At 44.2% G+C, this 9,711-nt stretch overlaps 1 protein-coding gene across 1 annotated transcript in view; it reads right to left on the bottom strand.

Moving 5' to 3' along the window:
• Positions 1-392: 392 nt before the first annotated feature.
• GLDC (glycine dehydrogenase (decarboxylating)) overlaps positions 393-9,711 on the bottom strand; it is an 87,304-nt gene continuing 77,985 nt past the window's right edge. The window contains exons 22-25 of the mRNA XM_012647403.1: positions 6,251-6,346; positions 2,963-3,135; positions 1,607-1,687; positions 393-1,072 (exon numbers count right to left, since the gene is read on the bottom strand). Of these exons, the coding sequence (XP_012502857.1) occupies positions 929-1,072; positions 1,607-1,687; positions 2,963-3,135; positions 6,251-6,346 (494 nt within the window). The 3' untranslated portion in view covers positions 393-928. The remainder of the gene's footprint in view (positions 1,073-1,606; positions 1,688-2,962; positions 3,136-6,250; positions 6,347-9,711) is intronic.

Here is a 9,711-nt window from a genome sequence, read left to right as displayed (position 1 = left end):
GTGCATGTGTGATGCCTGGATATGCAGCAGCCATCTTGAGACCATGAGGATGAAAACTATATAACAGGCGGCAGAGCAGGAAGATTGAAGGAGCAGCATTCCTTGGCTCGTTACCCCTCGACTTAACAAGAGAAGAGGAACTGCTATTTGAATGAACTCCCATAGTTGGGTTCCAGTTACATGCAGTCTAACCCAATTCTCACAAAAAGGGCCAAAGTGGCCTTTACTGCTGACCAAGACACACATTGTTTCTTTAGCCAGTCTAAGGCAAAACTGATCGCGTAACCATAGCTATTGGGTTGGGTGTTCTCATCGCCCTCCGTTCCCTCTGAATCTAGGGCATGATGGCAGTAAAACAAAAATGGACCAAAAGGAGGACATTCTTTAAGTTGAAATGCTTTTATTAGAATACTAATAAATGCAGATAAAAAAACACCACACACACACACAGAAAAAGAGGAAAATATTCAAAAATGCTATTACAGATTAGGCAAATTAGTCAGAGGAAAAGAGTTCTTCAGTGTATATAAAATGTAAACATTTGCCCTGGGATTTCCCACAGATGGCACAGTCCACAGGACTTATTTGGAACAAAAATGTGTCTATTCAGTCTCCAGTATAGCCTCTATGATGTCTGCAAACTTGCCACATTGAAAGTTAGAGTTCCTAAAAATTTCTATGCAAAAAACCAAATGGCTCCGAATAAAGGCAAGTAGTCTGTGTGGAAGCAGAGTCCTGAAGCAAACCAACCCTCCGACGGTGAGCTTCCACTCACTACGCCACTAGTATTTACGCTGACCGTGACAGAGATTACACAGGTATACACAGTATATAAAACCCTACTTGAGCCTGTGGTGGGAGATGAAGTATTTCTTGCTTATCAAACGCTCTGAGGAGAGACATCAGATCAGTCCTCGGGGAGAGAGGACTAAGAAGAGGCCCTCTTCTGTTCAGAAAACGGGGACTCATACACTTCCATGGGTGGGCAGGTACACACCAGGTGCTGATCTCCATATATGTCGTCAATCCGGGCAATGGTTGGCCAGAATTTGTTCTCCGGTTTCACAAAGGGCTGCAAAGACAAAAGACAGACATGCTGTGGATTATTCCGAGAGGTTTCTCCTGTGGGAAAGGAAGTGGCAATGATAGTCCCACAGCCTAAGACACCACTAGCCCAACAAGCACTCTGAGAAGTTAAAAGCCAACGCTGTGTTACGTCACAATAAACAAGGCCGGCGCGGTGGCTCACGCCCGCAATCCCAGCGCGCTGGGAGGCCGAGGCGGGACCCTCTCAGGCCGCAGAGCACCTTCCCCGATACGAACGGAAAAGGCAAGGAAGGTTGCACGTGGCTCCTTCCCTCTGTCGGACGGCGGCAGGAAGGGCTGTGCCGAGGGTTCCCAGACCCGAGGGTGATGCTCCGACTCTGCCCTCAGCCCTGAGCCAATTCCTTTGCTCTCTGGTCCTCTCATGACCCCAGGTTCACAAAGCGTCCCACGTACGGTTTCTGTAATGGGGAGACTAAGAGCGGGCACCCCTCGGGGAAGGAGACGGCCCCGCATGCGAACAGCATCCTGTTGGCACGTTCAGCTGCCGAGCAGAACTTACGAGTGGGAATGCCGCCACCTCTCTGGAATAAGGCCGGTCCCAGTGGGAGGACGTGACGCATGTCAGGGAGTGTGGAGACATCTGAGACAAAGACACGGAGGGAAGAGGGGTCAGAGACGCTCTCTCCTCCTGCACTGCACCTCAACCGTGGAGCTTCTGACGAAGTGCAGGGAGAGGAGGCTGTCGTCTCATTTCAGCTTGGGGGGTAGAAAATTGGACACTGTGAAACATTTCAAATATCAGAAAGTTACGGTAATAAGCATATCCACCACCCAGCAAAGTTAAATTAGCATTTTGTCATATTTGCTTCATACTTAAAATAACAAAACATTACCCACACGGTTGGAGGTGCCTGTATATCCCCTCCCCAGTGATAACCACTATCCTAAATTTGGTGTTTACCATTTTATCACTCTTTTATACTATTACTGCACTTAGTAATACAAAGCAAAGAGGATAATCTGGCACGTTTTAAAACCTTATATTATCCAATCAGGAGTATTCTCCACTTGCTCTTATAACTCAATATTATGCTCTTTGAGGTGTCTGTTGCCACTTTTAAAAACAGTCTAGACCCTGAAAGAATCAGCAGTCTCCAGAGAGAAACGAGAAATAAATGACAGTAAAAATAACCACACTTTATCCCTCTGTTACCCTGGGAAACACGTCTAGCTAGTTGCCTGCCCTCTGCGAGCCATCGGCCCTGCACCCCACCTTCAGCTATGCGGTTCTGGAACTTGCCTCAGCCTCTGCCCACATCTCAGACTTGTTCTCTGGCCTGTAGCCATAAAGACACAACCACAGCCTTCATGGTATTCTCCATGCATGATCCTCCAGCTTAACGTCTGGACCTAACAGACTTAGGACTCTGACCAGATATAAAATTAACACGTTTTGAAAGTGGTGGGAAAATGCCTGTCAAACTCTTCTCCGACATGAGCCATAAACGTTACAAGACATCCAGGCCGAATACCAATCCAGTTCTCAGAGGTAACTGCCCCAGTAGGGGAACTTGTGTTTATAATGGGTTTGTGAGGCAAATACATAAATTTTATTTATGCTATCACCTCACTACTGTGCATCTGACAGAGACATAGAATGTTAGGAATTCTCCAGTGGGGCAGTCCTTCAGCCTCCACCCCCTCCTTCGGCAATCCAGGGGCATGTGGGGCGAACAGCTTCCACAGAACATGACACTTGAGTAACTGCTGCTCTATTGCATCTTCTTAGAAGAATGTTCCCGTTCTAGGCAAGAATATCATCGTCGGTTGAGAGTTCACGGGTTGCTGGCACACTGTCCAGACACCATTTTCCACTCAAAGGGACGTTTCAAATAAGGTACCGGCGCCTGCCCACCTTCAGTGGATTGACCCTAGGGTCAATGCGGCCCTCCTCGATGTCAGCGATTTCCTGCCGAATGCTGATCATGGCATCACAGAATCTGTCCAGCTCTGCCTTGTCTTCCGACTCCGTGGGCTCAACCATGAGGGTCCCTGCCACAGGCCAGGACATGGTAGGGGCGTGAAATCCTGCAAAGGGAGACAAGAGAACTTGCCTCACTGACTTCAGCCTCCCCAGTTTGGAAGAAAAGTCCACAGCCCTCTTATAATTTATCCCAAGGAAACCATCAGATACATTTGCAAGTACATGTGTATCTGGGGATTCGTCTCAGCACTGTGTTGCCCAGGCTGGAGTGCAGTGGCTGTTCATAGGCATCACCATAGCTCACTGCAGCCTCCAACTGCTGGGCTCAAGTGATCCTCCCATCTCAGCCTCCCAAGTACCTGGGACTACAGGCACCTGGCTCGGCACTGTTTATAGAAAAAAACAGAAGCAGCCTAATATCCAACAATAGGGAAGTGATTAAGCAAATGTTGCAGGGCACCCTTACAATAAATATGCAACCATGCAAAAGTATGTAAATTTGTTAAATTGCGTAAACATTCAAAAATATTGTTTTTATATTAATATCCCATTTTTGTAAAAAATAGGATATTTTTATATAATATCCCATTTTAGTAAAAAAAACAAAAACAAAAAAACACAAAGTACTTTTATGTATGTGTATTTTACGAGGGAAGATGCCTTGAAAGAAATATTATTATGTTAACAGGACTATTGCCAGAAATGATGGGACTTTTATTTCACTTTGATTGAGTTCTAGAATCATTCTATAGTGATCATGTATTACTTCCAATTAAGAGAAATGAAAATATGTACTATTATACCCTGTCAAAAGTTAAATAACGAAGTAAAAAGCATTAAGGACCCTGGGGCAAATCTCCTTGCCCCCATTGTACAGATGGGGAAACTGAAGTTTGGCAGCATGTAGAAACAGGCTCAACGTATTTCTATGTTTCCAAAAATTTTCACATGACAATGACATAACAAGACACATGGTCAAGAGAGAGATTTCCTGGACAAAAGCCAAAAACAACTTTTTGCCATTTCTTATACTTTTTCTGTGAAATCTTTGAAAGATGAAAAACAACTCCCTGGTTGATACACCTATCAGCTCTTCTTGCTCCAGAGTGCAGCTTTTCCTAAATTCTGGTGAGCACCACCATTGCACAGGGTGCATTAGAGTCATACATTAAGAGATTATCTCCCCAACATTTTATTGTAAAAATCTTCAAACATACAGATAAGGCGAAAGGACTGTAATTGAGCAGCCACATACCCACCACCTTGAGTCTTCATTGCTATTATTTGCTTTCTCACACATCTATTCATCCATCTATCCATCTTACTTTTTATGTATTTCAAAGTAATTGCAGTTATCAGCACACTTTACTCAAACACCTTAGCATGCATATCATTAACTAGAATTCAATATATGTTCATACTTTTCTGATAAAACTTAGTGAAATGCACAAATCTTAATTGTATCGTTTAATGAGTTTTGACAAATGCATACACCTGTGTCACCCAAAGCAGAAAGGGATTTTTTTTTTTTTTAAAAAGAACAAGTTGATTTCCTGTTAAGACTGCCCTCAATTCCATGTGTGAGCAAATTCAGTCCAACATATTCTGCCATAGTGGTTCCACATCTGGAACCATCTGAGAAGTTGTTTCAGAAACACAGATTCCTGCATCTGGATCCTGATTCAAGAAGTCCAGGGTAGGGCCCAGAAATCTACCAGTCTTAAAAATTCCCCACATGAAAAAAAAAAAAAAAATTCCCCAGGTGATTCTGATAATTAGCGTGGAAACCTCTGACCTAAAGCATTATGCCCCCAAACTTGTCTGAGACTTATCTGGGGGTGCTTGTTAAATATACAGATCACTAGTCCTCTTTTCTAAAAATTCAGATTCAGAACCAGAACGTGGGTCTTAGCCACACCTACTATTTAGCTTAGCTATTCATTCAGTCTCTCATTTGTTAACACATATATGCTAAGTGCCTACTACATGGCAGGCACCTGGACAATTCTGGGCTTTGCACAGGTGTGGAAACCATTCTATCTAACATCAAAATAACATCGAGGTCAGGAGATAGAGTAGGACTCGGAAATACTGGGTGGCAACTTGAATTACCACCTCTCTCCCAGCCCCTCCTCTCCCTCCCTGCAAATGCTGTCGTAGTTAGATGTGTGATGTAGACAACACACCCAAGAAGTGCTCGTCTTACCCTGAATTAGCCATGCTTAGTCACTAGCCGGGAGGTTGAGTCAGAAGAAAGTAGTTCTACTGTCAGAGTATAAGAGCTGCCAGGAGGAGATTTTCAGGAGGTGATTCCTAATTTTATTAATGAAACCTTTCTCTGGCTTTCCCACCTACTATCAGTGTAACTACATAATAAGATCATTTATTCAAGAGAGGAGTGAGTTTCACATGTGGGACTCCCACTATGATGCAGTAGTAAAACTATTAAATTAAAAAAAATTTTTTATCTTTCCTTCTTAAAACAAGTCATTAAAATTCAGCTAGGACTCCACATCCATCAAAAAGCAATGTTCTCCACAACTTAGCCTTTCTGAGAGTTGAAAGGTCCTTGATATTAATAATTTCACTAGGAAAATGTATTTTAACAAGGGTTATGCTGAAAGAACACCCACTAATACACAGATAAAGGGCCCAGGTCTTTCAAAATGCTTCACAGAAAGCTGCATTCTTTTTATGTGAAAACAATATACACCCATTTCTTCCTCTCTAGAAGCAGCCGAAACAGCTCTGCCCAGCCTGAGGTGGTTATAAAATTCCAGTGCTGTTCATCTCGAACACTTCTATAGGTTACTTGCTCCACTTCATTCCCCATTACAACAGCTTACCTTCTCACACACCTGTTTACGAGGAGTGGAACAGGACTGAGAATTTACCAGAAACACAGATAGAGCAGAAATCTTTTCTTTTCTTTTCTTTTTTTGGAATTTTAAATTTTAACCATAAAGACATCTTTTCTTGGCTGCTGATGGATTCAAGATGTATATTTTAACATCTTTTGAAGGCAGGACCAGTGCAGTAATAACGGAAAGTTTTTTCTCTACTATCTTGAAGATTGCCAAGAATCCCGGGCTCCTCGGCTACCCCACAGATCGGTTTACTGTGGTGCCTGCGCTTTCCATTCGCGCTTTCAGGCAGAGGTCCACCGCCAGCACGGGCACTGCGGGAACGGCGGGCGCCACTCACTATAAGGCCACTTACCATAATCTTGGAGCCTCTTGGCCACATCCACGGCCTCTATATTTGCAGACTTTTTGAAGGGTCTTGTGTCCAAAATAAACTCATGAGCCACGTAACCTGTTTGGGAAAATTGGTTCAGCCGAAGATTAGTGCCAGCTTGTTTTACCCAAAACAAATGAATAAGTAATTAAACTTTTTATGTATATCAATGAAGATCAAGAAGCCATGAGCCCTCAGTAAGTTTATAGGTGGCAATAAAGACTTCATTCACTCTTACTACAAATAAAGCTTTTTAGCACATTGGGCCAATGCACCTGATCTTTAGCTCACAGCACACCCACGAGCATGATCACAGCTGATGGGGGGTGAGAGGCATTACTAGAAGATTCAACAGGGTGCCTGAGTGTGAGATGATTTCTATTCCAAGAACCTAAAATCTACTTGCAACTGGTAAACAAACATGTCATTACAGCTCTGATCCCTCTATACACAAAACATTGCTGGAGCTAAAGATCCATTGATACTTTTGAGGAACTTTATCCTCAACATCAAATAACTGTTTCCTCTGTGTATATACAAATATATTAAACATATGTCCATAAGACACACACAGAATTTTATAAGATCCTTTAAAGCCGCTGTTCCTAATCCCCAGGGGTCCATGTCCTGTTAGGGACCAGGCTGCAGAGCTACAACGCCACCTCCCCATCTCTGTGGAAAAATTGTCTTCCATGAAATTTGGGGGGTGGGGTATGGTGCAGAGCAGGAGGTGAGCGGTGGGCTAGCAAGCGAGGCTTCATCTATATTTACAGCCGCTCCCCGTCTCTGGCATCGCCACCTGAGTCCGCCTCCCCCCACCCCACACCCACCCCTGCCTGTGGAAAAATTGTCTTCCATGGTGCCAGAAGGGTTGGGGACTGCTGCTTTAAAGGACCTTCTGAGGTTTTGGTTTCAGGCTGCAAACTAGGAATTAGAAATAAGTGCGGTCAAGCAGTATCCCACAAGTGGGAAGGAAGTGATGAGGGCAAAGTCTGTGTGGGTCAGTTCACTTTGTTCTACCATTCTGTATCCTCTATCCAAAAAACCTGGGACAAGAAGTGTTGACAATTTCGGATTTCAGATTTTGCAATATCTGCATTATACTTACTGGTTGAGCATCCCTAAATGCAAAATAATCCAGTGAGCATTTCCTTTGGGAGTCATGTTGGTGCTCAAAATGTTTTGGACTTTTCACATTAGGGATACTCAATCTGTAGTTTGTAAACACATTGCTTCTCTAGGCCTACGCAGCCAGTAGCTCGCCAGCAAGAGCTACAGACCACCCACACGTCATCAAGAATAAACCGTTAAGTCGGCATTTTGATAAACAGAACAACACTGCTGGGGGCTTCCCAAATTGCATAGTCTACTAACTGATGGATTTCCTTCGAGCAATGTATCTACTCAAGAGACAATAATGCACTCCTTCTCAAGCGGCTCTCCCGCCTCTCGGAAAAAGAGATCCACTTACACACACCGGGAGCAGACACGACTTCGCAAGCCTGTGAGGAATCGCTCCAGTCATTACCAGGCCCTGAAGATAGTCTGTGAACTGCTCTGTGTCTTATACAATGAGTAAATATGAAAGAATTGGTTTTGTTTGAAAATAAAACTATGAGAGCCTGAGACTTTGAATATACTGAAACTGCTTTTTCTATTTTATTTTATTTTTTGAGATAGGGTCTTGCTCTGTTGCCCAGGCTGGATTGCAGTGGCGTCATCATAGCTCACTGCAACCTCAAATTCCTGGCCTCAAGCGATCCTTCTGCCTCAGCTTCCCGAGTGGCTGGGACTAGAGGCATGCACCTGTAGCTAATTTTATTTTTTGCAGAGGCAGGTCTTGCTGTTGCCCAGGGTGGTCTCCAACTCCTGACCTCCTGCCTCAGCCTTCCAAAGTGCTGGGATTATAGGCATGAGCCACCATGCCCGAGCCTGAAACTGCATGTTTTTAAAACATGCTTTCTAACAATCACGGAGAATAAATTTATAAGGAGCGTGACTTAAAAGTAGAAAGTTCTGTTGTGGGTAGCTAAACTCAGAAAAAAAGTGCTGAAAAGGAAGAATCAGTGGAATGTTCAGACCCTTCTAGGTCCCTAAGTGCAGCCTTTTGACTGAATCCAAATTTCACACAACAAATCCTTTTATAAAAGGGGTGCAGCAGAGAAAGATGAAGCTTTTCTTGCCTCCTTTGGTGCTTAAAAAAGAACAGTCTTGAAATCAGAAGGCCACAGATTCCCCACGCCTGGTTCAGGGGCAAAGTCATGGGACTATCAACTATTAATTCCAGGACTCTCAAAGCCCTGGCTATGCTATGCCACGTGGGGAGTCCAGCATCAGCCTTTTTGCCCTTCCTTCTCTGAGCTTCTGGCTGCCACCTGCTCACTGTGACAAAAAGAGGAAGAAGGCTAATGGAAGCTCGCTGCTCTGAAGGACACTCAGCAGGAGAAGGGGAGGAAAAGAGGGACGAAGTGGGAGAGGAGTCGCTCTTTCTGGAGTCTCCCAAGCATAGGTTCAGTAGCTGAAAGGCACCATCCAGCCAAGCCCAACATAGCACCACTAATACCAAGACTTCATCGGCAGAGCCCCCCGGCCCCCCTACCCCGCAGCCCAGTGGTTTGGGAAGAACTCCATTTTCTAAATGAGGTTCAGATGTTATTTTCTAAATCCACACTCTATTGCATTCAAATGGAAACCGTAGTGGAATTTCAGCTTCTCTCTCTCTCTCCCTCTCTCACTACTTGAGCCCCGAAAGGGATGAAATTTCAACTTGGTGGCCGTCAGAGGCCAGATCCCAAAATGTTTGCCTCTGTTTGCAGCTTTTAGGAGAAAGATACACAAACCTTCTAAGGCATATGGTGAGTCAGAGCAATGTCAAGTAAAAAAAAAATTGTATAAACTGAATGGCCCAAGTGTGAATGTTCATGGAGCAGAAGTTTCCCCTGGGCCTATAACCATGACTGTAGCTAAGAAGACGCCCAGTCAAAGCGACAAGGAGGGGGGGTGGGAAGCAGAGAAACATGGTGGCTTGGCTATAAGTTGGCTCTAATGTGTTGATTGTTTTCCGAAGCTGAAAACAACAAGGGAAGGTGCTGTGGAAAAATAGGTCTTCTCTATACCCTCCTTGAGAGCAGGGACTGAACCTTACTTATCCCATCTCTTCGGAAGTAGCTGCCTAGGAAACGGAACTCAAATGGAACTCACTAGGTAATTATCCTGCAAAGCTTGGGTGGGCAATCAATGCTGTTCAAGCTCTTCAGCTGCAATCCAGGGACCATGGCCACAGAATCAAAACTCTTGGCTGTTTCCCTGAAAATGAGGTAAGGTAAGTAAGTGGGGCCTTGAGACCCCTGCCCACCCATTAAAAAAAGGGCCATCTGGAAACCTCTTTAGGAACAGGAATTTGTGGGCGGAATTGGGTTTGTCAAAGGTTTAAAAAAAAAAAA

Source organism: Propithecus coquereli, unplaced genomic scaffold (genome assembly GCF_000956105.1).
Source record: "Propithecus coquereli isolate 6110/MARCELLA unplaced genomic scaffold, Pcoq_1.0 Scaffold267, whole genome shotgun sequence".
Taxonomy (NCBI): domain Eukaryota; kingdom Metazoa; phylum Chordata; class Mammalia; order Primates; family Indriidae; genus Propithecus; species Propithecus coquereli.
This window is presented reverse-complemented; position numbering and strand designations above follow the sequence as displayed.